Genomic DNA, 27,896 nt, shown 5'->3' on the forward strand with positions numbered 1-27,896 from the left:
ACAGCCAGGGATACACACAGAGAAACTCTGTCTTGAGAACACCAAAAGCAAACAAAACAAAACAAAAACAGAGCTTGCTTGCGTCCCTTTAAGGCCACACACCAGTGGCTAGTAGCCCCACTGAGAACCAAACATTTAACACACAGGCTTTTAAGGATATTCCAAATGTAAACTGTTATGGTGTGCACAAATAGATACCCATCCTTCCTTTATATTCAATTCATTCAACCCCCAATGACCTGCCCCTGAGGTGACAGCCTGGTGGCCTCACGCATGCTGGCCAAGTAAGTGCACAGATGAAGTCCACACAAGACTACAGTGAAGTTTCACCAGGTGAAAACACTCAGGTAAAATCCTTCTGCTAATGGCCAAATACAGGTTTTTAAAGCAGACTTCCTCTACCCGAATCCTGGCTCTTGCAACACATATCCTGCTTTTTTCACTTGTTGGGGTAAAAAAGCAGAACTGGAACCTTCTGCTTGTCCTAACTCTTGGGAGCCCGGTGGGGGCTTGGGGTCCCCCAGACTGACAGCCGGTACCAGCCATCAACTCATCAGGAATCAGAGGCTCAAAGACAGTTTAACTCACTGGGGCAGACTTAGCTTTCCGCTAAGCTCTCCAGCGTTTCATCAGGTCAAAATCAAAGGCGGTTACAGACCACACAGTGAAACCACAGAGCAGCCACAGCCCTGAGCCTAGCAAATCTGTACTCTCCATTAGACGGTCCCAACATGGAAAAAAAAAGTCCAGGTCACACCTCTACCATGAACCACAAAAGTCCCACACCCCAAATCGCTCCTAACCTGAGGGCTCTAACATTCCGAGGGCTGCCAATTAGCTTCACTTGGGTCCAACGTTGCTATAGTTTTGTTGAGAGAAGTGTAGGGGTTCAGGCAGGATGTCATGATGCAGCCCAGGTTGGTAGGAATTGTCATCGGTCCCTGTCTCAGCCTGTAGAATGCAGGGCATGTGCCACCAGGAATAAATTGAGTACTTTTTTTTCCTGATAAAAAAAGGCACATGGTTGTAGGCAGCAAGCAGCTCCATTGTTCAGAGACACACACCCCCCCAAAGAAATGGCCACACAACTCCACTCCCACATTTGAACTAGAAACTGCAGAAACACTCGAAACAGCTCTGGGAATGCAGTGGGCTAACCTGGGATCACATCCGGCTGGATGCTAGAAGGTATGCAATGAATGGTAGCCACCTTCTCATTCCCCTTTTCCTGGGGGACATCCCAAGAATCTTCTGAGGGCTATTAGACTCCCAAACCCAGCTGGCAGAACTGAGGAGCAAGACAGAGCCACAGCCCGTTGAAGGGCAGGGGATGGAGAGAGGGGTGCTGGCCCTGTTTGACAGTAAACACGCATTCTGAGGAAGTGCTCAACTATACTCAGAGGGCTCTGAAATGCTCTGGTGAGACACGGAGCTGAAAGAAACCGCGCAGATAGATGCCTGACGTCCTCTGGTTCATCTTGCACAGGGAACTGCCTGCTGCATGCACCTTAAATGCTACAACTGAAGCAGAAAGTGTCAGGCATCCATGTTCCCAGCTTCCCTTGCAGCTATGACACTATGTGTGTGTGTGTGTGTGTGTGTACACACACACACACACACACACACGCTCCCCAGCAAGGCTTGACTGAGATTGACCTAAGAAAACTTCCTGGGGTTGGCGCTGTGCTTCCTGGCTCCTGTGTAGCTAGAATGACATTTGCTTCCCGATGCGAACATGCGCTTCTTCGGGACCTTCAGGAGCTGTTCTGGGGGCCAACTCTGGACATGCGAAGCCTGATTCTCTGAGGCGCCTGTAGAATTTGTGTAGTCTCCCCAGTTCCATGAGAATTGTCTCTGCTTAAACTGGACCCTGTGTGTGTGTGTGGGGGGGGGGGAGTGATGGAGAGATGGTTAAGAGCGATGCCTGTTCTTCCAGAGGTCCTGAGTTCAATTCCCAGCAACCACATGGTGGCTCACAACCATCTATAATGTGATCTGATGCCCTCTTCTGCAGATAAAGCACTCAAATAAATAAATAAATAAATAAATAAATAAATAAATAAATAAATAAATCTTTTTTTAAAAAATTTAGGCTCTGTGGAGCTAGCCTGGCCCCTCACCTGGGCAGTGACGAAGAGTTGGCCCCAGCGGCAAGCGGGGAGGGAGAGCTGGTGGGCTGACTAACTTAGCTACCACTAGGCATGGATTGACAGCTTTGAGTTGGCCCATCCTAACATCTACCCCACTTACGAGCTGCTGGAGTGCATGAAGGGGCCAGTCCTGCAGAACAAAAGGGGCAGGATCTACATAACTCAGGGCAATGGAAGGACATCTGAGAGGAGTCTCCATGAGGGTCCAGTATTAATAGCATAGACAGAAGCCAGAGTCTTCAAACCAGACCAATGACTCATTGCAATGAGCTTCTGCAAGTAAAGCAGTGTGGACAAAGGGCATACTGCGGGGCATACTATGACACATTACAGCTTCCATGACGATACGTTTTTTTAATTTAATTTTTATTTTATTTTTTTATTTTCTTTTGGGAGGAGGTTACAGGGTGAAGGGCAGATACGGAAGGATGAGGAAATACGTGGATTTGGAGTGAGTGATGTAAAATTCACAAAGAATCAATAAAAAGTTATGAAAAAGTGGAGTCTGTGGCTGTAGCTAAGAATCCTAGTGAAACCGTCCCAGGACTTGCTGCCTCACAGAAGCAAGGGTGTGTGCACAGGAGGGCCCCACTGTCACCCCCTCTACTTTGCTCCAAGGGTGCTTCCGTCTCATAGTCCATCAGAGTCAAAGATACATACTGGGTCCTGATGAGAGGCAGATAATACAAGATCACTTGAGGTTCTATTTTGTGTGATTGTTTTTCTGTTTCACTGTTATGGTAATCTATTTTGTTATGTTTGCATAAACATCAGTCCCATGACAGGTTGTGGGAGAAAAAAGAAATCTACTGGTCTTCTACCAAAGCTGACCCTTCACCACAACTGGCCACTGCATGCCAACAGAGCCAGGTGGGTCACACGCCAGGCTGGGATTCTGAGTATGTCCAAAGACTGAGCCCTCCTTGGACCCACCTGCCTTGGGATGCCATGGCCTTCTCTCTCCCCAGTAGTGAGTCTAGTTGTCACATAGGTGAGTTCCTGATATTCGGGAGTCTTTTTTTTTTCCTTCAGGTAAACTAGTAGGAAGCATCACGACTCCCCAGAAAACTACAAAGTTGAGCAAAGCTTTATACTCGATCCAGAACCAGGACACATGGCTTGATGGCAGCCTCGTCACACTTCCGTCCTGGCTATGCTTGTCCCCAAGGCAAATGGGACCAAGCCCCAGACGCTCTTTAATGTTTCCAAGTGCTTAAACATGGCTTTTGCAATGTCCCTCCCCACTTTAAAGTCTTAACATATAATAGCCATTTCCTATAATTGTCGAATGAAACGGTTTCAATTTTACTAATATCAGGGTGTATGCTTGCACATAGGTGAGAGGTTGTGCATGCTATAAGGTGCGTGCAAAGTAGACGACAACATAGAGTTGGTTCTCTCTTGTACCTTCTCGTGGGTTCCGGGCATTGAACTGAGTTTATCAGGCCGGTCCTTTAAGCTAGTTCATCTGAGACAACTCATAGGCCCGGACATTTTCCATTTTATTAACACAATTAATGTGCACAGCCAAGCAGCCACTTAAAGCGAACAGCAGTATTAGTTCAAGTTCACAAGCATTTCTAACAGTCCCTAAAGTTTCCTTAGTCCCTTTAACACGCGCCTCCGGCCCTGATACTTTACCCATCATTTACTTTCTGGCACATGGATCAGTCCGAACTTCCTAGAATCTCATATAAATGAAATTATACAGTCTGCACCCTTTTAGCTATGGATTTTGCTTTTACTAAGCATAATACCGTTCTGTCCTGGTCACCATTACATCTTGCATCCTTAAACTCAGCACTGGTGTGTTAAGATGTTCAGTTCACGTTGCCTCATGAGAGTTGTGAGTAAAGGGATGAGAATGGGTGAGCAGATGTGGGGCCACTGGAGGCTTACTTGTGTTTTCTTCCAAAAATCTTTGACTTCAGAAAAACCCCGCACTCCCCAACATAATGAAGATATTCAGAGAGCCACCCACCAGCACCGGAGGGCTTTCCCAGGCAGGTCAGTTGTCCAGACGAACTGAGACCTGGAAGTTTACGGTCTGCAAAGTGAGGTGCTGGAGCTCTGCTGACCACTGCAATGTTCCCATCAATCGTCACAAATACTAGATCATGTTTAGCTCCCTCACTATGGCCACAGGAACCAGATGGACACTCACATATAATTTACATACTGCGGGCTCATGAGAGCCTCTAAATAAATGGCCCTGTGGCCCCCCCAGGCACCATTTTTGAGTAGACGGCCATCCGGTGACAGATTGAATGTTATCTATTACTCCATCAACAGGGATTGAAGTGGGAGGAAAGCCTCACCCTCTACTTGCTGACATCTGTGAGCATCTTAAAGGGCACTTGTGCTGCTGGGTGCCTCTTAAGGAAGCGGGGTAGGGGGTAGGGGTGGGGGACACAAGGGGCGTGGACACCTGCCGCACCAGCAACTCTACACTAGCAGGTACGGCTGCATACACTGGATTCCTCTTCCAAATTCCAGCCATAAAAAGCATTTTAATCTCACTGCACAGGGAGGGAGCTCACACGGGCACTTTGCATTCTGCCTGTAGGTGTTCGATTACATTGAGCCACAACATGGCTACAATCTTAATAGCAGAAGGAGCAGCAGCCAGCCATTGGAGCATCTGAGTCTAAACCAAAAGTCAAGCTCCTCCGAGGGCAAGACGGGTGACAGGAAAAAGATGTTCTATTGGAATGGCCAACGTGAATTTTCATAATTTGGCAAGATGGAAAGGGAAGAAGAAGAAAAAAAACGGGGACTGAGGGGGGGGTGAGGGGTGTAAGAGAGCAAGGCCTCCCATAACTAGTTAATACCATCTAGGGCCCAAGACAACACTGAATGTCTTATTGTTCTGATCTGAGATTCCACACAACAAAGCTAAATAAAAACACCCAAAAAGCACAGACCGGCACCCAAGCAGCTAGCCACTCCTATGTCTACAGTGCTGACAAACCTTCCAGAAGCATTAAAGAAGACCTGTCCCTGGGACCCACACGGATAAGATACCTTGGCTCATGTACAGCCTGCTCCATCCACTCTTAGAATTCTTTATTAGGCTGGCAGAACTTCGGAGATCAAGCATCCTTTTACTGTCGCCACTGTTCCATCCACCCTTAACACTGGGCCATGCAGAAAACAAACCCCAGGTAGCAATCACTTTGATTTATTACTATGAGTAAGGGAATGATTGCAAGCCTTCCCCCATTGGCATTCCCCATGCCCACCCAACACTTCTCTCTATGAGGCGAATGAATAAAATGACTGGATGGACAGGTGGAGTGGGAATATTTTGACCACATTCTATTATTTGATCCCCACAGCAAACCTGCGAGGTCAGTGACAATAATAGCTAACATTTGCACTGTAATTGCATGCCAGCCACCATCCTAAAATCTTCATACATATTAACTCCTTTAGCCCCCCCAGAAACCTATGGAATAAAGACTATTATTATCTCCATTTAGCAAATGAAGGAATTCATGGAGGCAGATTTGCTTATAGGAGGCAAAGCTGGCTCCTTGCTAGACACCGCTTCTCCACGATGATGCACTTAACAAAGCAGGGAACGGAGGAGGCCCATGATATTAATTTAAACCAGGTTGCCTAATACATGAACACAAACTCAGCCCAGGGCCGTGTTCCCCCTGGTCACCGTTAAACGACGACACATCCAAAATGTAAAGCCCGAAGAATAAATATACAGCTCTCAACACCCCCACCTCCTGCCTCCCACCCCACCCTCACCCCTCATCCCCCCCCCAACAAACAGCATACAGCCACCAGGCTGCCCTCCAAAGATCTGATATGAGCCAAAGAAAGATTGGGAGGGGAGCTGAGATCCCGAGGAGTGATTTGCTCAGTGCACTTTGCCAGACAGAAGGTGTAGTGAGGCGGGGGGGGGGGGGGGGGGGGGGAGAGAATAAGACAAAATAAAATAAAAACCAACCTAGGAAACACAGAGTTCATTCCAGGCCCCCTTGACATCACACACTTTGGCTGCGGAAGAAACCATCCCCTAATAGCCCTGGTGCTCGGGTCTTGAGGATGTGGCACAGTCAAAGCAAAAGCTGGAGGCAGACCTGTGCAAATCCCTGAGGAATCTAAAGGTTAGACAGGCTACAGATCAAGTCCCTGTTCAGGGGGCTGTCTTCTTGGGGTTGTATTTTTTTTTTTTTTTAGTACAAAATATGCCAAAGAAGCTGGGGAAAGTTAGGACAAATTTAAAGACAGACAGAGATCAAAATGACAATTTGTAAGTGGAGGGGATTGGGGGAGGGGGCAGAATGGGGGGCAGAGGGGGTCGAGACAAGAACTTCTTCTTAACACAGCCCCAAGGCTGGATGATTTCAGAAGTCTCTCCTGAGAGAAAGCGAGGAAAGGAGATACAGGTTTGTCGAGTTGGGAGATGTAAGTGTCTCAGTTTCCCAGTGCACGTTAAACTGAATGTCAAGTTGAGGAAAACTCGTATTGTTGCTGTGTTGTTGCCGCGGCTGGAGAGAGACGTCAGAGCACAATAATTATTGGTGCAGGTCTGAAGAGGAAAGGCTGCCCAGAGACGAACCTGAAGGGGCAGTTAAGCTGTGACCCTGAGTATCCGGAGACACCTTTCTCCCCCAACGGGGAACGAAAACTTTCCCTTAGAAGTAGGGAGGAACCCATCGAAACATTCCGCGTGAAAAAAAATGGGTCTCAGCTGACTTGCGTGGGTCTTGTTAAGTTGTCATCCACATGAGTGATAAGCAGGCCCTGCCTACGGGACAAGATCTTGTCGTTTCTGTTTGTCTACAGAAATGAAACCAAAAAGTTATTGGCCCCCATGAAAATTAGTGGGGGGAACGTCACTCATCGGATAAGTTTTCAAGGCACACAGCCTTTTTAAAAAATAAAGCTGACGTCTCTGGAAAAAAGGTTAACCTGTTGTTGAAAAATGGGAAGTTTTGCTGGTGAAAAAAGTGACAATAAGATTGAGGGAGAAAACATGTTGCAGGGAAAGAAAGTTTGCTTGTCCACATCTGGGTGCCCCGCGGTTGGAGAGGACCACCTTTAAGGTTCCCTGGTAGATTGCCAGTCACCTCCAAATACTGGCACACTCACACCGGAGAGGATGGGGGAACAGGGGGGATTAGAGACCTTACTCTCAATCTCAACGGAAGGCACATAATGAGAACCAATCACTCGTCGCTGGATCCTGGGGACCTACTCCACTCGCTTCAGGGGAATCTGCACCCTGCTGGGCTTTCTAAACATCCTGGTTACTCATTCCAAGAATCAGCCACACGCTATTGCTCGGTGGTAATTTTCCCCCCTCGCTCAGAAAACCGCAAAAGGATTTAACCAAAGGGAAGCAAAGGTTTTCTTTTTATAAATTCGATTAGTCTTTTCCACTTTCTCTGCCTCAGGACATTTCCTCTGGGAGGAATTTTATACCCAGATACCCCTTAGCGAGGCACTCTTACATGGGGGAGTGCAGAGAACTTAAACGCAATCTGGAAGAGCATTTGCGGTTCCCTGGCCATTCCGTTTTTAAATGCCCGTGTAGGAATAGCCCTGCAAGGAGAGGAAGATGGAAGTTTGTGGAAAACAGGGAGTAAGAGATCCATTGCTCAAATGGAACCTTGCCTCCGCAGCACGAGACTGAATTTCCTTCTAGAACCAGCACCCCGGCCACCTTTTCATCGGGCTGCTGGGGCACAGATCTACAGAACGTCACTGCAGGTGGGCGGCGGTATTCGCCCGCCGCCCCCATCCCCACCTCCCGCCCCAATCAGCCGTCTGTACCCTTCACCACTTCGCCAGGAGTCAGATGCTCAACCGAGCGCACTGTTCACTCTCCCAAAGCCTGGGGTTCGAAGCTGCACCAAGAGGGTAGTTAGGATCTGAAAGGCAGCAGTTCGCTCAAGAAGAGTCTGTGAAATTGCTAGGAAAGCAGAGTCCCAAGCTTGGAAAAGGACGAAATCTACAGAATGCTTTCCAAACTTGTATTTTGTGTTATGTCATCACCACAACAACCACAAGTCCGAGGTCCAGAAAAGAACCCTAAGGACAAGAGAAGAAGCCATCTTCAATCCTCCCCCCATCCGTAAGGCGTTCCGACAAGAAAGCCCATATAAACCCCAGGTGGTTAATGGTGGTGCATCCAGGCGTCCCATATCCAAACACACACACACACACACACACACACACACACACACACACACACACACACACACACACCAAGCAACCAAGCACACCACCCACTTGGTCCCACCCACCTCCGGGGAGGGGAGAGACTGGGAACCTGATCTCCCGGCTCCTGCCCAGAATGTTTCCCCATCAATAATGTTGATACCATCGATGTGCCTGCTCCCCGCCCCCGGGGCGCCGCTGCCGCCTTTTTGCCTCTTTTTGCTCGGTGCAGGAAAACGAAACCTCCTCTACTGACCTTGTAGCCCCAGCCTGGGGTCTGGACCTGGAAATTTCGGGACCTGGGGCATAGCCAGAGCGCTTAGGGACCACCTCCACTTCTGGAGTAAGGTGCTCAACTGCACCAATGGAACCTGAGAGAGAGTCAGGGGCCCACACACGGTTTCAACCCTAACCCACACCGGGGTCAGACTGGGGCATAATTAGGAAACTTCATGGGCAGAGGATCCAGGCCTCGTGGAAGGCCTTCATGCCATCACCTCTTACTAAAATTGGAGCTCGAACAAAGAAGCCCGGGAACCCCTTCTTGGGAATTTTACTGTGGCACGGCCCTAGGCCACGGCCCATGGGCCAGCCACTAGACCTCGGGGAAACTGAGGCGACAGAGTGGAGAAACAGAGACACCCCGCCCCCGAAAGGCAGTTAGCATAACTGCTAAGTGCCTCCCCAGGGTGCATTTCGTCTTGGTCCAAGGGGTCGCGACCCTGCAGCTGTCACCTTACTTTGGACCACCCTATTCCCTAGTGGGTATCTGTCCCTAAGTACCAGGCCCTCCTGAGGATCCTGCGAGCCACAACCTATTCGCTCTATTCCCAGCAGCAGCCTCCACCCAGAGTTGAAAGGGCTCGGCCCCATAGAGCGTTCTGGCTGGCCTGGAGGTGTGCAGAGCGTTTGGAGAGACGCCAGCTGTGGCACCTCACTGGCCTTCGCTTTCTCGGCCCGTTCAAAAATAAAAATTAGCCCCCACTATTTGCCCATTTTTTATTGATTTAATTATGTCTTTGCTCTGCGGCACGCGGTGCTCCGCCAGCGTGCTGACACTTCGGCGACCGCACCAGCGAACCGCGGAACTTGGGCGGGAGACAATGGCCTGTAATTGATGTATCGCCACCAACAATAAAGACCAATTCTCCTCTCCCGGCCATTCCAACCGTCCCCTTCCTCCCATCCCCCTCCTCCACCTCCCCTCATTTCTCTCTCCGGGCCAAGGGGAAAGAAAACAAACAAGAAATTAGCAGGGGATGCCGCTCGCAGAGCCAGGCGCCCGCCTCTACGTCGTCTAGGACTGAAAAGAACGAAAAAAGTTATCAAAGTTTAGATACCTCCAATCAATTCGTCTCTGCTCGCCCATTTTTAATTAAACTGCGCGAAGCAGTTGTTGCGTTCTCATTCGTTTGTTGTGTTTGGGGGGAGATGCCCCCCACCCTTAATCACACATAGAGCCAACAGTGAGCACGTGTGAAACGTCTCTCCGGAACTTCCCGCGGTGCACACCCATAGAAGGGGTTTGTGGGACCGCCAGCTCCACTGAGTTTCTGGCCACTGGATTGCCCTGAGGCCGAGACTTTCAAGAAGCCAAGAATGTTAGAGACTGTTGAGGGCGGCTCTAAACGCCGGCAGATTCCGGGAAGAAAGGTGCAACTGCGTCGGGAAGCGTCGGTGCACCCTGATGGGTGCGCGCTGGTGTGTTTTCAAGCGCGCCGATTTGCGGGGCTGGGGCGAGTGCTAGATTTAAGCGTGCTCAGATTCGATCACGTTCCCGGGGGTTTGGGGAAAGCGAGCGGCTCGCACCCCGGGAGCGCGCAAATCCATCTTTGCCTAGGGATCTCTTTAAATATTCAGTGAGAAATAATGGCATTTGAAACACCACCTATGGAAACATTATTATCTTCATTCTTCAACATCAGACCCACTGATAGCTTCGTTTGTCTTTTTATCAAAATCTACAGTACCTAACAGAACCTGGGGAGAAGGGAAGAGCGAGGTGCCGGAGACTAGGGAGCCGCGCGAGGGGTGGGAGAGCAAGAGTAAAACTAAGAAAAGGAAGGAAGGGTGAGCCGGGAGAATGAAATAAGGGAGAAGTTACACCAAGAAAAAATAAATAAAATAAAAGCAGCAGACGGGAAAACGTACTTTCAATTAGCACACAAAAGATTAAGGAAAAATAAAAATAATCGGTGAGGGGGAAAAAGGGGGGTACATCGGTGAGGGAAAAAAAGGGGGGTACTATTTGGAAGAGTGCGACATGGGACCTGAGTTACGAGGCTGTGCTGCGAAGGCTGCTGCCCACTTCGCGCGAGCCGACTGTGTCACGATCCAGACTCAAAGGCGCTCCAGAATTGGGGCGTCCTTATGAGCCCTCTCCTCTCCCGATCGCGAGATAGGGCAAGGATTGTGTATCTGCACCCCTCCCCCGCCTCCACCCCCAATACTCAGATGAAGTTTAGTTAGTTTAGTCCTTCGGGCGCAGGACTTCGGGAACCTCGGCGAGCGGAAACCCGGAGGCGGGAAGAGATCTAGGCTAAACTGAGGACTAAGCCTTAGGTTCGCAGGCGCACAAGCCCGGAAGAGGGAGTGCAGGGCCTGGATTCCTGGGTCCCGTGCGCGGGTAAGGGAGGCTGTCTCCCAGCTCTGGGGGGTGGGGATAGAGCGAAAAGTTTGGGCGTCGCGCGTGGCAAGGGTCGGAATGGCGAGCTGCGGCGTAGTTACGGGGCGGCGGCCACGACCCCCTCCCCTCTCACTCACTCCGGGTTCTGGGCAGCCCCCTCGTCGCAGACGAGGCGGTGGCCTCCACCCTTAGGGCTGGCAGCTCTAGGGTCTAGGGTAGAGGCGGTGCCTAGGGTCCCGCTCAAGCGGCACCTCCCAGGCCCGGGGCGCGCAGCCTAACACTGGATTAGCTGCGCCCCTCCCCTCCCCTGCCCTCCCTCCCGCCGAAGCAGAACCCGGAGCCCAAGCAGGTCCCTGCTCTCTATCCGCCCGGGCCTTGGCGGCGCCAAGGTGGCCGCCGCCTCCCCGCGGAGTGACGCTCCCTGCAGCCAACCGGGGCAGTCGGGGGGAGGTTCTGGAGGGGTCCTGGGCGGAGCCGAGCCGCCCCCTTATCCCACGGGCTCGGGGCGCTTCTTCCGAAAACTTCAGCCCTAATTGTCCCGGGAATGTCTAAGGTAGAGAAAGGGAGCTAAGGAGCCCGCAAGAGGCTGGGGGATCGCAGCTCCCAGGCTGAGAGAGGATGGGGTGGCGAGAAAACTGCCCTCCCCCTCCCCAGGCCCCAAACCCACCGTGTTCCCAAACCTTTCCAGGGTCCTCTTCGCACCCCCGCGAGCCCGCGATCCTGGGAATGGAGAACTCTGGGCGATGGATCTCCGAGCCAGGCGGGGGCAGGCGGGAGGGAGGCCCGGCTGCGGGCGGGAGGCGGACCGGCGTGGGGCTGGCTCTTCCCCACTCGCTTATTTTTTTTTTTATGAGGGTGGGGGTAGGCTGCTTTCTGGTAGCTCTTAAGGAAACGAAGGAACACTCACGAAACGGGACGCCCCCCGCCCCCATCCCGCCACGGGACTCCCTCCCCCTGCGGGCGAGCACGCAGCGCGGGAGTTAGGAAGTTCGCCGCTCGCCGGCAGCCTGGGTCCCCAGCCCCCGCTGCCGGCCCCACCCCCATGCCGCCCAGCTCCGCTAGGCTCCGGGGCGGGCATGCTAATTCGGGTCGGCCCAGCCCGGGATGGAGGGCGGGGGAGGGGGAGGGGAACGAGCGGGGGGCGCCGGCCGGGGCGCCGGGCGAGCAGTGGCGAAGAGGTAGGCCCCCGGCGGCCGAGCCGCGGAGTCCCGTGCGGTCGCCAAGAGGGTTAACCCAGAGTCGGGCGGCGCGGCGCGCAGAGCCAGCCCCGCGGCCGGCTTATTGGGCCAGCGCGCGGAGAGACAGGGGTCTGCAGCAAATCACGAACTAATTGATTAAGGCGAGCGGGTTTGAATAGCGCTGGCCCGGTGCCAATCGCCTTTCAAAGAGCCCCTCTATGATTAATCGCAATGCATTATTGATAATCATAATTATAGCAGGACACATGCGCGCTGTGCCCGGGGCCGGGGAGCCGGGGAGGGGGCGGGCGGGCCGGCGGGCGGGGGGAGCCGCCGCCGCCGCCGCTCGATTTCCGTAATTTTGAGAAGATTTTTTTTTAGTAATTTTTTATTCTGCCCCAGCTGATGTTTGAGCCAGCATGTCGCGGAGGAAGCAAGCGAAGCCTCAACATTTCCAATCCGACCCCGAAGTGGCCTCGCTCCCCCGGCGAGATGGTGAGTGCTCCGGCCCGCGCCGCGGACACACACACGCACTCACACGCACACTCGGACCCACGCACACGCGGCGGGCCCCGCGCCCACCGCCGCTCTCGCTTTCCGCACTCAGCGCGTCTGATTTTATTTCATGCTTCCTCGATTTCAGTTTGCCGGGCCGGGCTTCCCCCGGCCCGGGGAGAGCCAGCCCATCCCGGCTGGAGCTTTCCGGAGTTCCGCGTCCTCTACTGGGCGGAGCAGGGTCGACCGGCCCGCTCTCCCCTCTGCCCCACGGATCCGAGGAACCGCGGCCATGACCCGGCCGCCCCGAGTGGCGATCGTGAGGGCAGAGGCCGTCCGCGGCTGCCCACGCGAGGTCCCTCGCGCTCCCCGCGCGGATTTCGGGTCCCCGAGCTGGGCCTCTGTCGCCTGGGCCTCGCCGCCCAGCCCAGCCGCCAATGTTAAAGAAGTTTACTTCGTGCGAGTGGCTGAACGCCGAGCGCGTGGAGAGTTCTCTACACCCCCTCCCCACTGTGGTTCCCCCTTGGCTAGCGGGTGAAACGTGGTACCTTTGGGGGTTCCGAGCTGTGAGAAGTGGGCATGGGGTGGAGCAGCGGCATCCTGGGGTCGCGGCCGGAATGTGCCGCCGGTCGCTCTGGAGACTGGTTTAGGGACAGGGAAGTGTCGCGGTCCGGCTTCCCAAGTTTATCTCTCACATAGTTTCTCCCAACGTTTGCACCCATAATCCCTCAAATTCGGGATTGGGTGTGTACTTCCCGGGGATTATGGAGTCCCATCCTTCCGGGGCCCGCCCTGGAAAGGGTCTTTGGCTACTTTCTCTGGTCTGGGGGGTTACCCCGCCAGACCCCTGAACCCGGTAGGCGACGCAGGCAGGGTTCCGAAAGGAATGGACAAGTCGGGAAAAGTTTGTGTGCGGTTATGTGGCCTAGTGTAGGAGAGACCACAGCTGGAAATTGGGGCTACCGAGGGAAGACCCTCTCCGACCCCAGCTTGACCCGAGCTGTTTCAGGGCAGAGTTTTCGAGCTTCCAGGCCTGGGGCTCCTTTCGGTTCCCGGGTCACCCGGCTCTGTGCCTTCCTCCGCAGCGTGGGTCGTAGAGCGACCCTGCCGCCGGGGACTCGGCGGCTACGGCTACCCCTCGGGATTCTCAATCCCGAGAGGCGTTGCAGGGCGTGGAAGAGAGAACTACACCCCACCAGAGCTCAGAAGTGTGACCTGAGGTTTGCGGACACCGGAGCCCCACATCATTAGCCTCTTTCCCCAGAGGCCTGACTCTGAGCAGGTCTGGGTGCAGGGCGCGCTGGCTGAGCCAGGTCGAGAAGGGACCCGCGCTTCCTTCCTCCTCGCTGCTGGGAGAGGGCAGTCCTGGCGGTGAGATACCTGGACATTTTTTCAGACGGCCTGAGACCTATTAAGACATCTGTTTGTCCAGCACGTTTTGAATCTCGAAGCTTTACCAGTGTGATTCTCCGGAAAGATCCCTTGAAACACACCCGGCTTCCCACCCCAAAAGAGCCGATTTGAGGGTAAAAACAGATGAAATTAGCCAAGGCCGCAGCGACCACTCGGACTATTTTTGTGGGGTTTCTCAGATAGTTTCTTAGGCCTCATGCCGCCCCCACACCATTTCCCCCCCAAAGTTTCTGGCCTTTGCTCTGGGATGCTGTTAAAGTTAACAATTTGCATACAAGGAGGGGGGGAAGCCAGAAAGGAGAAAGGTTTTGTTTGGTTTTGTTTTTTAATTTTTAATTTGTAAATTTGTGCTGATTGTTTATATTTTCCACGCAAAAAAAAATTAAAAAGCAACAGCCACCACCTCGGGCTTCGGAAGAAATGATGCTTGCTAGTTCCCTGCTTTGAGTCTGGATGTGGAATTTTTAATAGTTAAGGCTTCTCATAAAGTGATAGCATTAAAGGAGTTCACTGCCTCTTACTATTATTATTTATTAGTACAATTTTTTTTTTAGTTTATTTGAGCTTTGAGGTAAGTTAATTAAGGAACTAAATCAAGTTTCCTTTCTTTCTCTTTCTTCTTTTTTTCACTTAATTTCTCCTTTTTCCTTCCTAAAAGCTAGTTCATTGTCCACAAAACAGTGATTACTCTAAGCACCCTAGGAAACACCCCTGCCAGGCCTCACTCCCTCCTTTTCTTCAGTAGTAATAGTTTCAGGTTATGACTGTTTTTACATGGTTGAACAATAAGTTTGGGAGAAGTTGCCTAGAGGGTAGGTTTTGTAATACGGTTACAGGATTTAGAATGCTGTAATGGTGCTCCTCCACCAGGAGCCCTCCCCACCAGCTGACCGTCAAGAGGGCTTGCCATACCCCGGGTTTTTTTGGTTTTGTTTTGTTTAATTTGGGAATAGTTGTGAGATACATAGGAATGAAAAGTTCATGGCATAGCTCAAATTTGCTTTTAAAAAGTCAACTTCTCTGCGAGGAGTCCAGCAAGCGCTCCATCCGTTCCCCCACATAGAAGATGTGCCTCAGAAGCCGCCCGCTGGCTGTTTGGCGTTTTCACTTAGGAAGGCAACTCCCCTACTCAGATGCCAGCCTTACTTACCCTTCCTCCTATCTCAAGATGGTCTTACTGTAGCAAGACGTTACCAAAGTGGTTCCGGTTTATGCCCTTCTTCCATGTTGTCCATCCCCCAAATTGCCGACTTCTGCACAGAGAAAAACCTAGAAAAGTTTTCCAGAGCCAGCCACCCCGGCTCTGAAGCAGCCATTCTCCTGCTATGTTCTAGTTCTTCATTCATGTACATGTAGTGTGTGTTGTGTTTGAATTTTACAAAGAAAGCTATGCTATGCTAAGCAGCCAATTCCAGCAGCATCATTTGAAAATTTTTTAAAAATTTATTTTATAACCTTGATGCTTTATTCTACTTGGGTATTCCTATAAGGCTTTTTCCCCCCTGTTTCTTATGAAACCAAGATTATGGTAAGTAGGATTCATCTCTTAAAAGATATTCAACAAGTCTCCAGTTACTTTGGGAAAGATTATTTACCAAGATAGATAATTCTTGGAAAAGAGAATATGTGAACTGATGATTTAATATGTGGTTACATTGCTGTGGGTTTGGATTTCCAAGTGTGTGTGTGTGTGTGTGTGTGTGTGTGTGTGTGTTGAGTTTTTGTTTTGTTTTGTTTCACTCATTTGGTGATGGTTTCAAGATTTTCACAGATAGCTGGAGTCCCCATTTTGACCCCATTCGTTTAAGTATTTCGTTGCTTAGCATTTTATATTGAAAGAAAATGGAAACATCAGGAATGGCAGATAAAACATTGCCTCTCCTAAGAAATATCCTGAAAGAGTTTTACTCATACTAATAAAGTCTTACTCATATTAATACCGAGGTAATTTACTCATTGTAAGCAGCTTAATGGCCACACATTGATTTCTGGGCCCTAAAGGTTAGAGAGAACTCTAATGAATTGCTTTAAAAAAAAAACTGACACCTGCAAGATAAGGCAGTGGGAAAGAATTCATGTTTAATCAAGCCTATTTTAAGTTTGGCATAATAGAAGGTTCTGGATTAGGAAATGTGAACTGTTTTTTGTTTTGTTTTTGTTGAAGATCTGCTACAGGCTGCAGATACTTTCTAAAATGTAAAAAAAAAAAAAAAAAAGAAAACAAAACAAAAACAAAAACAAACATACAGCAGAGCCCGATCAGGCGGGAGATAAAAATTTGTGAAGGTGGCTTTTTAGTATTGAGCGTTTCTTGGCACATTTCGCATCCAGTTTCTGCAATGGCTCATGGGCGCAAGTAACCAAATTATAGGGTGCTCTTTGGGAAGCTGTTTCTTTTCTCTACATTTGGAGGCTTCAAGTTGTCTTTTGCCGACACTGTCCCTCAGAAGGCAAAAAGCCTACATTTTTCTGATAGAGACCATGGAGGATGGGTGGGGGGGAGGGAGTCAAGGCAGGTTCCAGGTTTCAAGACTAAGCGAGGTTCAGTGGATAGTAACTGGAAAATCGAAAATTCTTCTACAGCCTAAAACGTGGTTTTGTTTTGGTTTTTCCAACACAGTCCCTGGTGCAGAAAGTCTGTATTCCAAAATATTCTTAGAGGAGAGAGAGAGAGAGAGAGAGAGAGAGAGAGAGAGAGAGAGAGAGAAGGAATATTAACCTGAGACCTGACACCCCTCCCCCAAGAAGAAAAAAGTTTGTGCCAAGCTTTAGAAAGCCCCTACTCGCTGTTTTAACCTTTGCCAGCCACCTCCCATGCAAAGGTGACAAGGTCCAGACCATAATGTGTCCTTCAGTGTCTTCCCAGTGACCCCCAATTTGAGTCTTGCTAGTCACTTAGCAGGAAGTTACTAGTTTATTTTAGTTTCTCCTTATCAGCTTGGCTCCTTTTCCTAACCTTACTCCCCTGCCACCCCCAGATGCCAGACCCCCAAAGGGGAAGATTGACAGGTAGTCCCCATAGCTCAGCCTCACCCTCCAACAACAGGGATTTAGTTTCCTGTGACTTTGCCAATGTTTGTGTTGTCAGCGTTTAGATCTCGCCTTAAGGAGTCTCTCTCTTTTACGCGTCACTGGAATAGGAAAGCCACAAAGCAGTTTTGAACAAAACCTTGCAGTTGGAACCCCATCTAGTGTTCAGTTTGATTCATCCGTGGGGAAGACGTTTTCCCCTTTCATTTATTGTGAGCAGGAGGTGGGCCGGGACCAGTGCTTTAAATGGACTGTCCTGTCCGTGATGCGTTTTCAGAGGTTTCCCTTGCATCCTTGCACACGATCAGGGCCGGCACTGTAAGCGTGAAGGAGGCCACTCAGTTTGTCATCTGCTCGCATGTGGCATAAAGGGAAGGTTAAACATTACAGGAAACAATGCACAGCATATGTTGTACTTACAGCTTTTCTGGAACCTTAAGTTGGACATTCAGATTCTGCTGGGGTGTGGGGGAGTGGAATTAAAAGAAAAAGATAAAGGATGATGCAATCAGATATGTTTATGATCGCCTCTGCAAGTAGGTCTGTGGGAAGAAACAGCCTGTTAAAACTAGGGGGGCCCCACCCCCCACTGTTGTTTGAGTTCTGTTAGGAAATGCTAATATCGTCTTAAGGTACTGGAAAGTACAGTTAAGGGTCTTTCTGAGGAGCTCCAAAAGAGAAAACTAAATCTGGTAGAGTGTGGTGGTGGTTTTCTAGTTTTTTGGGTAATTGTCCCCCCTGTTTTGTTTTCCTTTTCTTCCGTTCTTGGTTGCCTGAACCTTTCTCTGCCAGGCATGGACTTATTTTTGTTTTCTTGGTAGACAGACAGGCTGCAGCGCTTCTGTTTTCTGCTTCCATTCTGCTGTGTTTGGTTCCGAGGATAAAAAGTGACACATTTGAATTGGGTACCTAAATAGTTCAGCAAGAGCTTACACATCTGGAATGTGAGTGTCAATTGGGTAACAATAAAACATCACCTCCTTCCTCCAAAGGAGAACACATTCTAAGCATCTTTGTGTGTTTTCTGAAGTGGGGGGGGGGGGAAGCTCTTGCTTGGTAAATGTTCCTATGTGATTGGGATTACGAAATTAATTTGAATGCAAGATCAATAGAAAAAGAATCTGGAATGTAATTTTCACCACAATAGGAGGAACAAGGCAACTGTAGTTACTATATTGAGGTCACCAGTTGTGATCCTGTGTAACAGATTATTGAGAGGGATACAAGATAACAGAGGGTAGGATCAGGAAAAAAATGAATCAGGATGCAGGCGTGCCTCTGTGTGTGTGTGTGTGTGTGTGTGTGTGTGTGTGTGTGTGTGTGTCTGCCTGCTATCTAATTGCAGCTTACAGTATTCCTCTTAGCAATTGGGGCTAAAGATTCATGCTGGTTTCCTGGCCCTGTCTTCTTTCTCTTTAAGCTACTGCCCCGGAATCGTGTTCACAATACAGATGGATTTAAAAGTTGGGCTTTTAGAGTGTAGCAACACCTGCTTCTGAACTGAATCAAAATAGATGCCAGGATTTTGGAGGGGTTGGGGGGCAGATTGTTCATAAACATCAGGAAATTAAATTACTCGATGGTACAGTGAGATCAAATGTCAGCTTACTAAATTGTGAAAACCGAAGCTCAAATGTGGCCAGCTTTTTAACAGGGTCTCTCTCTTAGAAGCAAGCAAGCATTTAGTTCTAAGTGTCTTAATTTTCCATCTAATTAGCATACTCCTAAATATAAAAATTTTCAGGTTGAAAACTTGAAAATTCTCGGGTGAGTCTTGAAGCGGCACAAATGCAGAATCTCCATGCAGGGAAGTAACAACTAGCTCAACCTTCTAAAGTAACCTTCCTTTTATTTTTTTTCTATATATTATGAGAATATCAGATGTTTGCAAGTTATAAAGAATTAAAATGCCCTTTAACCGTGAGCACAGATGTGCTAAATATTTGAAGCACCCACATTGTAATGTGTACAATTGATGAAGTCAGTTTTCTGATTTAGTTCTGAATCTGTCATTATTTGTCTAAGCCCAGCTGACCAAGCAAAACTGTGTTTTAAAGTGGCTTTATGTTTTGATAAATGTGAGCTGGTTGAAAAGTATTTTCCACTGAATGCAGAGCTTAATAGAACATGCTGACATAATAGTTTTAATGCATTTTGTTGAAAATGTGTGAACAAACAGAATAGCTTTTGTTCCTTCATAATTGGCTGTAAAAGTAGATGGAAACATAACCATTACATATGGAAATGTGCAAAGAGAAAGAAATAACATTTCTGTTGAATATATTAGGAATTGCATTTCCTAGTTTAAAATAAGCATCTGAAATGGAGGCATCATTTAAAATCAGTTGTCAAAATACGGAGCTTTAAACAGAATTTTTGTCACATCATTTTTGTCCCAAGTGAAGCAAGTGTAACTTTAGCAAATTTCATTTAATATTTTGTTTGTGCTATTTCAAGGCAGGAGGAGAGACAGAAAGTGCTTAAAACAGCACCTTCAGTGTGCATGGGAATCTGGTGCCAATTAGGATGATTAAACATTAAATTAAAACTGGATCATTATTGGTATTTTCTGCTACAACTGCGATTTGTTTGGTGTTGTTAATTCGGGCTGCACTATAACCCTGTGTAGATTTAAAGAGGCGGATTAGGAAAGCTGGCTTATTAAGTATAACTTAACCACTAAAATAACTCTCCCAGTGAGGACGTGTGCGTGTGTGCGTTCGTTCGGCCGGCATACTTTACCAGGCCCTAGTCAACTGCCACATCACTCTAGGCAGATAGAGTTAAGGAATTTTCACAAGTGACTTGACTGTTTAAGGTGTTAATTATATTTTCTGAAATGCAAAACTCTTCAAACTTTTTAGATGCTTAAGGCAAAAAGGTAACCTCTGGCTCTTTTGAGTGGACTCTGAGTTGACTTGGGGGGGGAGAAAAGACAGCATTTTGATTTTGCATGCATTCATATCTGCAATTACTTTTTTTTTTCTCCTGCAAGTTTTCTAGAAGATTCAATTTGGAAGTCATGGAAACTACCTATTATCTGATTCAGCTCTATAGAAAAGCATGCAGGGAGGTAATCCTTGAATTAAACAGTTTTTTTTTCCACAGCCTTCGGAGATGACCACACACCATTTGTACAACAGGAGCTGGTGTTCCCCATGCTGAGCAAACAAGGGGACGCCATCCTGTTTTTGAATAGGATGTTAGCTTGGAGTTGGAAATCTTGATGTTTAATTTACAAATGGCTCTTAGTGAGAAGACATCTGAGCAACCACTAAAGACAAACAAGAAGTCAAGGGAGATAGATAGATAGATAGATAGATAGATATCCTGTTAAACAATTGATAACGGTAAAAGGCAAAGTGTTTTTAAAGGCATCCAGACAAGAATTGCCAAGCTTTCCTGCAAGCACGATTCCTTAAGGATGGGAGCACTTCTCAGCCCATTCCTCTTCACCTAGTATTTAGCAGAGCTGTAGGTGCCATGGCAATTTTTACAGAAAGAAAGTTATTTTGAACATCCCCACTTGGAACGTATATTCTTTGGCTAGGGGAGTGATCACTTAGGCTCGTTCCCGAATTCGAAAAGTAAATCACAAGCCTGTGAGGGTTTATGCTTCTGTACTATCTTCGTGTGTGTGTGTGTGTGTGTGTGTGTGTGTGTGTGTGTGTGTGTGTGTGTGAGTGTGTGTTACTGATGCATTGGAACTCTGTTTGTCACTCTTCAGCCTGAGCTCAGGTTCCAGGCTAGGGCTTGAGGTGATTGTGGAGTCCCCAGCTGGGTGAAATGCATTTTTCCCCCTTGTCAACAACTGATTGGAACCTGAATGACTACAAATTAGTTTAGTGACAGGACAAACTGTCACAGATATCTTTGCATCAGTTGAAAATGAATAAGGTTGACAGAAACTCAGGAGCTTAATAAGTCCTCAGTGTGCTTGAGGGACCCTCTCCCGGCAAGTAGACAATCGGTGTATAAAATATTGGAAATCAATATTTTGCTATGGAATTTCATTATGTACCAATGTCCTCCCTTCATGGTATTTTGTATTTTGATGTATTATCTAAAGGCCATAACTATCCAGGATGCCGGCTGGACAGAAATCCCCCGACATCCCAGGCAATACACCCTGGCTTTCCGGGACTGCATTTGGAGTTTTGTAGTTAGAAAACATTTATGACTCTTTCTGTCTTTTTCAAGTCATTGTTGTCCGTCTGTCCTGGCTTCCTTTTTAACCCTGCACCTTTTGATGTTTATAGGGGACACAGAGAAGTGTCAACCAAGTCGCCCCACTAAGAGCAAGGATGCCCATGTCTGTGGCCGGTGCTGTGCTGAGTTCTTTGAATTATCAGATCTTCTGCTCCACAAAAAGAGCTGCACTAAGAATCAATTAGTTCTGATCGTCAATGAAAGTCCAGCCTCCCCACCAAAAACCTTCCCTCCTGGCCCGTCTCTCAATAATCCTGATGAGCAAATGAAAGATGCGCTGAATAAAACAGACGGAGAAGATTGCAGCGACCTTTCAGAACACAAGGGACTTGACAGGGAAGAGTCCATGGAGGTGGAGGCCTCTGTTGCCACCACGACCACCAGCAGCGGCGGGACGTTGAGCGGCGTCGGCGTCACCAGCATCACCACCCCAAGCTGCCACTGTGGCTCCTCCACGGGTACCTCAGCGATCACAACCTCTCTACCTCAACTCGGGGACCTGACGACACTGGGCAACTTCTCAGTGATCAACAGCAACGTCATCATAGAGAATCTCCAGAGCACCAAGGTGGCAGTGGCCCAGTTCTCCCAGGAAGCGAGGTGTGGGGGGGCCTCCGGAGGCAAGCTGGCCATTTCAGCTCTCATGGAGCAGCTCCTAGCCCTGCAGCAGCAGCAGATCCACCAGCTGCAGCTCATAGAACAGATCCGTCACCAAATACTGCTGTTGGCTTCTCAGAATGCAGACCTGCCAACATCTTCTAGTCCTTCTCAAGGTACCTTACGGACATCTGCCAACCCCTTGTCCACACTAAGTTCCCATTTGTCTCAGCAGCTGGCGGTGGCAGCTGGATTAGCACAGAGCCTTGCTAGCCAATCTGCCAGCATCAGCGGTGTGAAGCAGCCTTCCCCAGTCCAGCTACCTCAGAGCAGCTCCAGCACCATCCTCCCGCCCAGTAGTGGCACTTCTCCCAACGTAGTGAGCATAGTGACGGCGGCAGTTCCCACCCCATCCTCAGAAAAAGTGGCTTCCAGTGCTGGTGCCTCTCATGTCAGCTCCCCAACAGTGGCAGCATCATCTTCACCAGCCTTCGCAATAAGCAGTCTGTTGAGTCCTGCATCTAACCCACTTCTACCTCAGCCGACCCCAGCTAACGCTGTTTTCCCTAGCCCGATGCCCAACGTTGCAACAACTGCAGAAGATTTAAACTCCCTGTCTGCCTTGGCCCAGCAAAGAAAAAGCAAGCCACCAAATGTCACTGCCTTTGAAGCAAAAAGTACTTCCGATGAGGCATTCTTTAAACACAAGTGCAGGTTCTGTGCGAAGGTCTTCGGGAGTGACAGTGCCTTGCAGATCCACTTGCGCTCCCACACTGGAGAGAGACCGTTCAAGTGCAACATCTGTGGGAATAGGTTCTCTACCAAGGGGAACCTGAAAGTCCACTTCCAGCGCCACAAAGAGAAGTACCCCCACATCCAGATGAACCCCTACCCTGTACCAGAGCACTTGGACAACATACCCACCAGCACCGGCATCCCCTATGGCATGTCCATCCCCCCGGAGAAGCCAGTCACCAGCTGGCTAGACACCAAGCCGGTCCTGCCCACTCTGACCACTTCCGTCGGCCTGCCGTTGCCCCCCACCCTCCCAACCCTCACGCCGCCCTTCATCAAGACGGAAGAGCCGGCCCCCATCCCTATTAGCCATTCCGCTGCCAGCCCCCAAGGCTCAGTCAAAAGTGACTCTGGGGCCCCCGATTTGGCCACAAGAAACCCAAGTGGGCTCCCAGAGGAAGCTGACGGGTCCGTTGTGCCACCCTTCAGTGGCAAAAGTGAAGAGAGTGGCATGACCACAAACTCAGTCCCAACAGCTGGCAATGGTACCCTGAGCTCCCCAGTGGCTGACTGTGGTCCAGGAGGAACCACCTTCACCAACCCTTTGTTGCCACTCATGTCTGAGCAGTTCAAGGCCAAGTTTCCTTTTGGGGGACTCTTAGATTCAGCCCAGGCCTCAGAGACGTCCAAGCTGCAGCAACTGGTAGAAAACATTGACAAGAAGGCCAGTGACCCCAATGAGTGTATCATCTGCCACCGGGTTCTCAGCTGTCAGAGCGCCTTGAAAATGCACTACCGGACGCACACTGGGGAAAGGCCCTTCAAGTGTAAGATCTGCGGCCGGGCTTTCACCACGAAAGGGAACCTGAAGACCCACTACAGTGTCCATCGGGCCATGCCCCCGCTCAGAGTCCAGCATTCCTGCCCCATTTGTCAGAAGAAGTTCACAAATGCAGTGGTCCTTCAGCAGCACATCCGTATGCACATGGGAGGCCAGATCCCTAATACCCCGGTCCCTGAAAACTACCCTGAGTCCATGGAGTCTGACACGGGCTCCTTTGATGAGAAGCATTTCGATGACTTAGACAACTTCTCGGATGAGAATATGGAAGAGTGCCCTGAGGGCAGCATCCCGGATACACCCAAGTCGGCTGACGCTTCCCAGGATAGCCTGTCATCTTCGCCTCTGCCCCTCGAGATGTCCAGCATTGCTGCTTTGGAAAATCAGATGAAGATGATCAACGCTGGCCTGGCAGAGCAGCTGCAGGCCAGCCTGAAGTCCGTGGAGAATGGGTCCGTGGAAGGGGACGTGCTGACCAATGACTCATCCTCGGTGGGTGGCGATGTGGAGAGCCAGAGTGCCGGCAGCCCAGCCATCTCAGAGTCTACCTCTTCCATGCAGGCTCTGTCCCCATCCAACAGCACCCAAGAATTCCACAAGTCACCTGGCGGTGTTGAGGAAAAGCGGCCGAGAATGGGGCCAGGCGAGTTTGCCAACGGTCTGTCTCCCACCCCAGTGAATGGGGGTGCTTTGGACTTGACCTCAAGTCATGCAGAGAAAATCATCAAAGAAGATTCTCTGGGAATCCTCTTCCCGTTCAGAGACCGGGGTAAATTTAAAAACACTGCTTGCGACATTTGTGGCAAAACCTTTGCTTGTCAGAGTGCCTTGGACATACACTACAGAAGTCATACCAAAGAGAGACCGTTCATTTGCACAGTTTGCAATCGTGGCTTTTCCACAAAGGGTAATTTGAAGCAGCACATGTTGACACATCAGATGCGAGATCTGCCATCGCAGCTCTTTGAGCCCAGTTCCAGCCTCGGCCCCACCAATCAGAACTCTTCGGTGATTCCCGCCAACTCACTGTCATCTCTCATCAAGACAGAGGTCAACGGCTTTGTGCACGTTTCTCCTCAGGACAGTAAGGATGCCCCCACTAGTCATGTCCCTTCGGGGGCTCTGTCATCCTCTGCGACATCCCCAGTTCTGCTCCCAGCTCTACCCAGGAGAACTCCCAAACAGCACTATTGTAACACATGTGGTAAAACCTTCTCTTCTTCGAGCGCCCTGCAGATCCACGAGAGAACTCACACTGGAGAGAAACCCTTTGCTTGCACTATCTGTGGAAGAGCATTCACGACAAAAGGCAATCTGAAGGTACCTGCTCTGTCTGTACCCTACCACCCATCAGGCCTTTGCTCATGCCCTTAATTGATGGTAGTGCATGTTCCTAGAGCCCCTCAGCTGCACAGTCAGGGAGAAGGTTCTGGAAAGTGGACCTGCTCCACTCCACGCAGCTGACAGGGTAGAGATGGAGGAGCCTTGTGAGGTCAGGATCGTGGCCAGGACAAGGGCAGCCTGTAGCTTGCTGCATGTCGCCAATGCCTTGAATAATTTGGTACCTAAGCGAAGCAGCAGGCTTCTCTCTGCTGTCCAGCTAAGTGCACCAAATGAATGGCTTTACCTACCAAATCAGACAGCCTGGCGTTGCCACGGGGTATTGATTAAAGACCTCCATGTGGCCTGCACACTGCCCATATCACTTAATAATTACGGCTCTCTTCGGTGTATGCAGCTATTTTTCATAACTGCAGTCTAGCATGGTTTGTTTTTCTAGAAACAGTAACATCACTCCTCAGCTAATGGGTATTATGATAATTGATTACAGAACATTTCCTACTGATATGTGTTGGAAATAAAGCAAATATGCTCGTTCGAGAGCAACAGTTGAGCACTTTTCACTGTGTACATTTTTCTGTTGACAGAGTATTCCTCTGGAGGTTGCTGCCAGTAATGCGAGATGAATAATTACTTTCTGGTTTCTGTGTGTGTGTGTGTGTGTGTGTGTGTGTGTGTGTGTGTGTGTGTGCAGACCTCCAGTGAGCAATCTGTGAGGGCTAGTTTCTTCCCATTTGAAAAGGACATTTACAGGGTAAAGGGTGTCAGATACAATATTTACCACTGCAATGAGAGTGGACATAACAATTCTAACCCTGAAAGGAGCTATCTGCGACTGCCTGGCTTGCTTGAGGCTATTATAAGCTAAATACAGGTAATAAAAAAAGAGTAAGTAAGGCGTCTTAGCCTAGGAAGAGGAGAGCCAACCCAGGGCTGCAGAGAGGGAACACATTATTATTAGACCACGGGAGTGGATGGTTCCTGATGTCTTTTCCCCTGTCTGTCATGTAATAAGAACAGACATTTAGGCCACTTGCTTTGTCGAATGTTGGGATATGAGTTGAGACAGACTCAGCTATTAAGCTTCTGGCCCTCTCTCTCTCTCTCTCTCTCTCTCTCTCTCTCTCTCTCTCTCTCTCTCTCTCTTCTCTCTCTCTCTTCCCCAACCCACATCACAGGTCCACATGGGCACTCATATGTGGAACAGCACCCCTGCACGCCGGGGCCGCCGGCTCTCCGTGGATGGCCCCATGACATTTCTAGGAGGCAATCCTGTCAAGTTCCCAGAAATGTTCCAGAAGGATCTGGCAGCGGCGAGGTCAGGAAACGGGGATCCGTCCAGTTTTTGGAACCAGTATACAGCAGCACTGTCCAACGGGCTGGCCATGAGGGCCAACGAGATATCTGTCATTCAGAATGGTGGCATCCCTCCAACTCCTGGAAGCCTGGGCAGCAGCGGGAGCAGCTCACCTATCAGCGGGCTGACAGGGAATGTGGAAAAGCTGAGCAGTTCTGAACCCAGTGCTCCCCTGGCTGGTCTGGAGAAAATGGCGGGCAGTGAGAATGGAACCAACTTCCGGTTCACCCGCTTCGTGGAGGACAGCAAAGAAATAGTTACAAGCTAATGCCGCCAGAGTGTTTCCCACTCAGAATGCCGCCCAAGGTTGCCTCCTGCCCCAGCCCCTCACCTTCTGGCCCCTGGGACTATGAACTACATTATGAAGACTTTTTTTTTTGTACGTTGTTCAACCTTCTAGAGTTCTAAGAAAGCTTATTTATTAGTGCTATAACCTTGCTTTGCAAACAGAATGCAAGCATTAACTTTGGTCTTCTGTATTTTGGACTAAATACTAATGGGCTAGAGTGCTCTAAGCTTGCTGTAACATTTATGGCAATCGCAAGTTGCCCTGCTAGGCGGTCTTAATCCGGCATTAACTTATTTTCTATATCAAGTTTAATATGAATCTGGTGTTGATGCAATGCCTTCGTGATGCGTTAGATCTCTAATAAAGTCTGTATATAAATGTACACTTTGATCCTGCTGGAAAGTTTTATCAGCAAACGCATTGTCGAATCTTTCCAAACAGATTTAAGAGAAGGACTTTTAAGTACAGGCTGAACATTTGAAAGGTTTGGGGTTTGCTTTTTTTGTTTGTTTGTTTGGTTGGTTGGTTTTGGTTTTGTTTTCATTTTGATTCTAAGCTTCAACCTGCTTTTGTTGTTGTTGTTGTTGTTGATGTTGTTGTTTTATAGAGTTAACCATTTCCGTTTTGAACTGCTTTTTGTATTGTGCTTTTTACTTGAGTCATCTTCAATGTTAATAAGTTTCTGTACAGTAATAAGCACGCAGAATTCTTTAGAGAAAAAAAAACACACAAGTGTTGTTTTGGTAGTTGAAACTGAGAGATAGCATTTTTGCCTTGTAGGGTATATTCACAGTAGAAAACGTGTGCTGGAATTTCACAATGCTGCTAACGATAGCATCTTGAACAACCTTCAGTGGAGAAATGTAGATGCTCTTGTATATACAATAAGAAATATCACTTTCATTAAAATGTACATATGTTCCTTACAAGAGCAAATGCTTCTTGATCGAGAGCAGGTATAGTGTTGGTTTATTTTGTATTAGGAATGGAAGGAAAAAAATGGACTGTTACATGCACTTTCTTGGAAAGTTGAAGGGGGGGTTCCAATTTCTTTAACATTTAATACTTACTAACAACAGAGATACTGTAATTTTACTCAAGTAATCAAATACATTTTTTGTTTTGCAACAGATCAAACAACATACTGTGTCTGTGTTTTCAGAGTGCATCTTTATTTAGCCTGGGCTCGAAAGGTAGTTAAACATTTCCCCAGGTGGCTGTAAATTGTGTGTGTGATCTAGTATCTCTAAACAAGAGATTGTTAAAAGGCGTAACAGAAATGGGCTTTGCGTGGGCCTGCATTTGGTTTGGGGTTTGGGTTGTTTTGTTTATTTGGTTGGTTTTTGTTTTTGTTTTTTTCATTTTTTTTTTCTGTTTTATTGTTTTGTTGTTGTTTTCTTGTTTTTGAGATCTAGCAGCCTACCTAGTTCCACAATACGAATTCCTTGTGTA

General features: G+C 48.9%; 1 protein-coding gene and 1 long non-coding RNA gene across 4 annotated transcripts in view; one reads left to right on the forward strand and one right to left on the reverse strand.

The window, feature by feature from the left end:
* Positions 1-12,033, reverse strand: part of LOC311583423 — a 27,874-nt gene extending 15,841 nt beyond the window's left edge. Inside the window, exons 1-2 of the long non-coding RNA XR_014774501.1 lie at positions 11,627-12,033; positions 804-951 (exon numbers count right to left, since the gene is read on the reverse strand). This is a non-coding gene — a long non-coding RNA (uncharacterized lncRNA). The remainder of the gene's footprint in view (positions 1-803; positions 952-11,626) is intronic.
* SALL1 (spalt like transcription factor 1) lies at positions 10,844-27,586 on the forward strand. Of its 3 annotated transcripts, none has more exons than XM_084757001.1 (4): positions 10,844-10,959; positions 12,540-12,632; positions 21,335-24,777; positions 25,977-27,586. In XM_084757001.1, exons 2-4 carry the CDS (start codon positions 12,557-12,559, stop codon positions 26,421-26,423), a joined length of 3,966 nt encoding a protein of 1,321 aa, XP_084613127.1. In that variant the 5' UTR covers positions 10,844-10,959; positions 12,540-12,556; the 3' UTR covers positions 26,424-27,586. The 3 variants fall into 3 exon arrangements, with proteins under 3 accessions (XP_084613127.1, XP_084613125.1, XP_084613126.1); XM_084756999.1 differs by lacking the exon at positions 10,844-10,959 and adding an exon at positions 11,335-11,512; XM_084757000.1 differs by lacking the exon at positions 10,844-10,959 and adding an exon at positions 12,069-12,137.
* The last annotated feature ends 310 nt before the right edge of the window (positions 27,587-27,896 follow it).

Source organism: Acomys minous (genome assembly GCF_964271855.1).
Source record: "Acomys minous genome assembly, chromosome: 14".
NCBI classification, from domain to species: Eukaryota; Metazoa; Chordata; class Mammalia; order Rodentia; family Muridae; genus Acomys; species Acomys minous.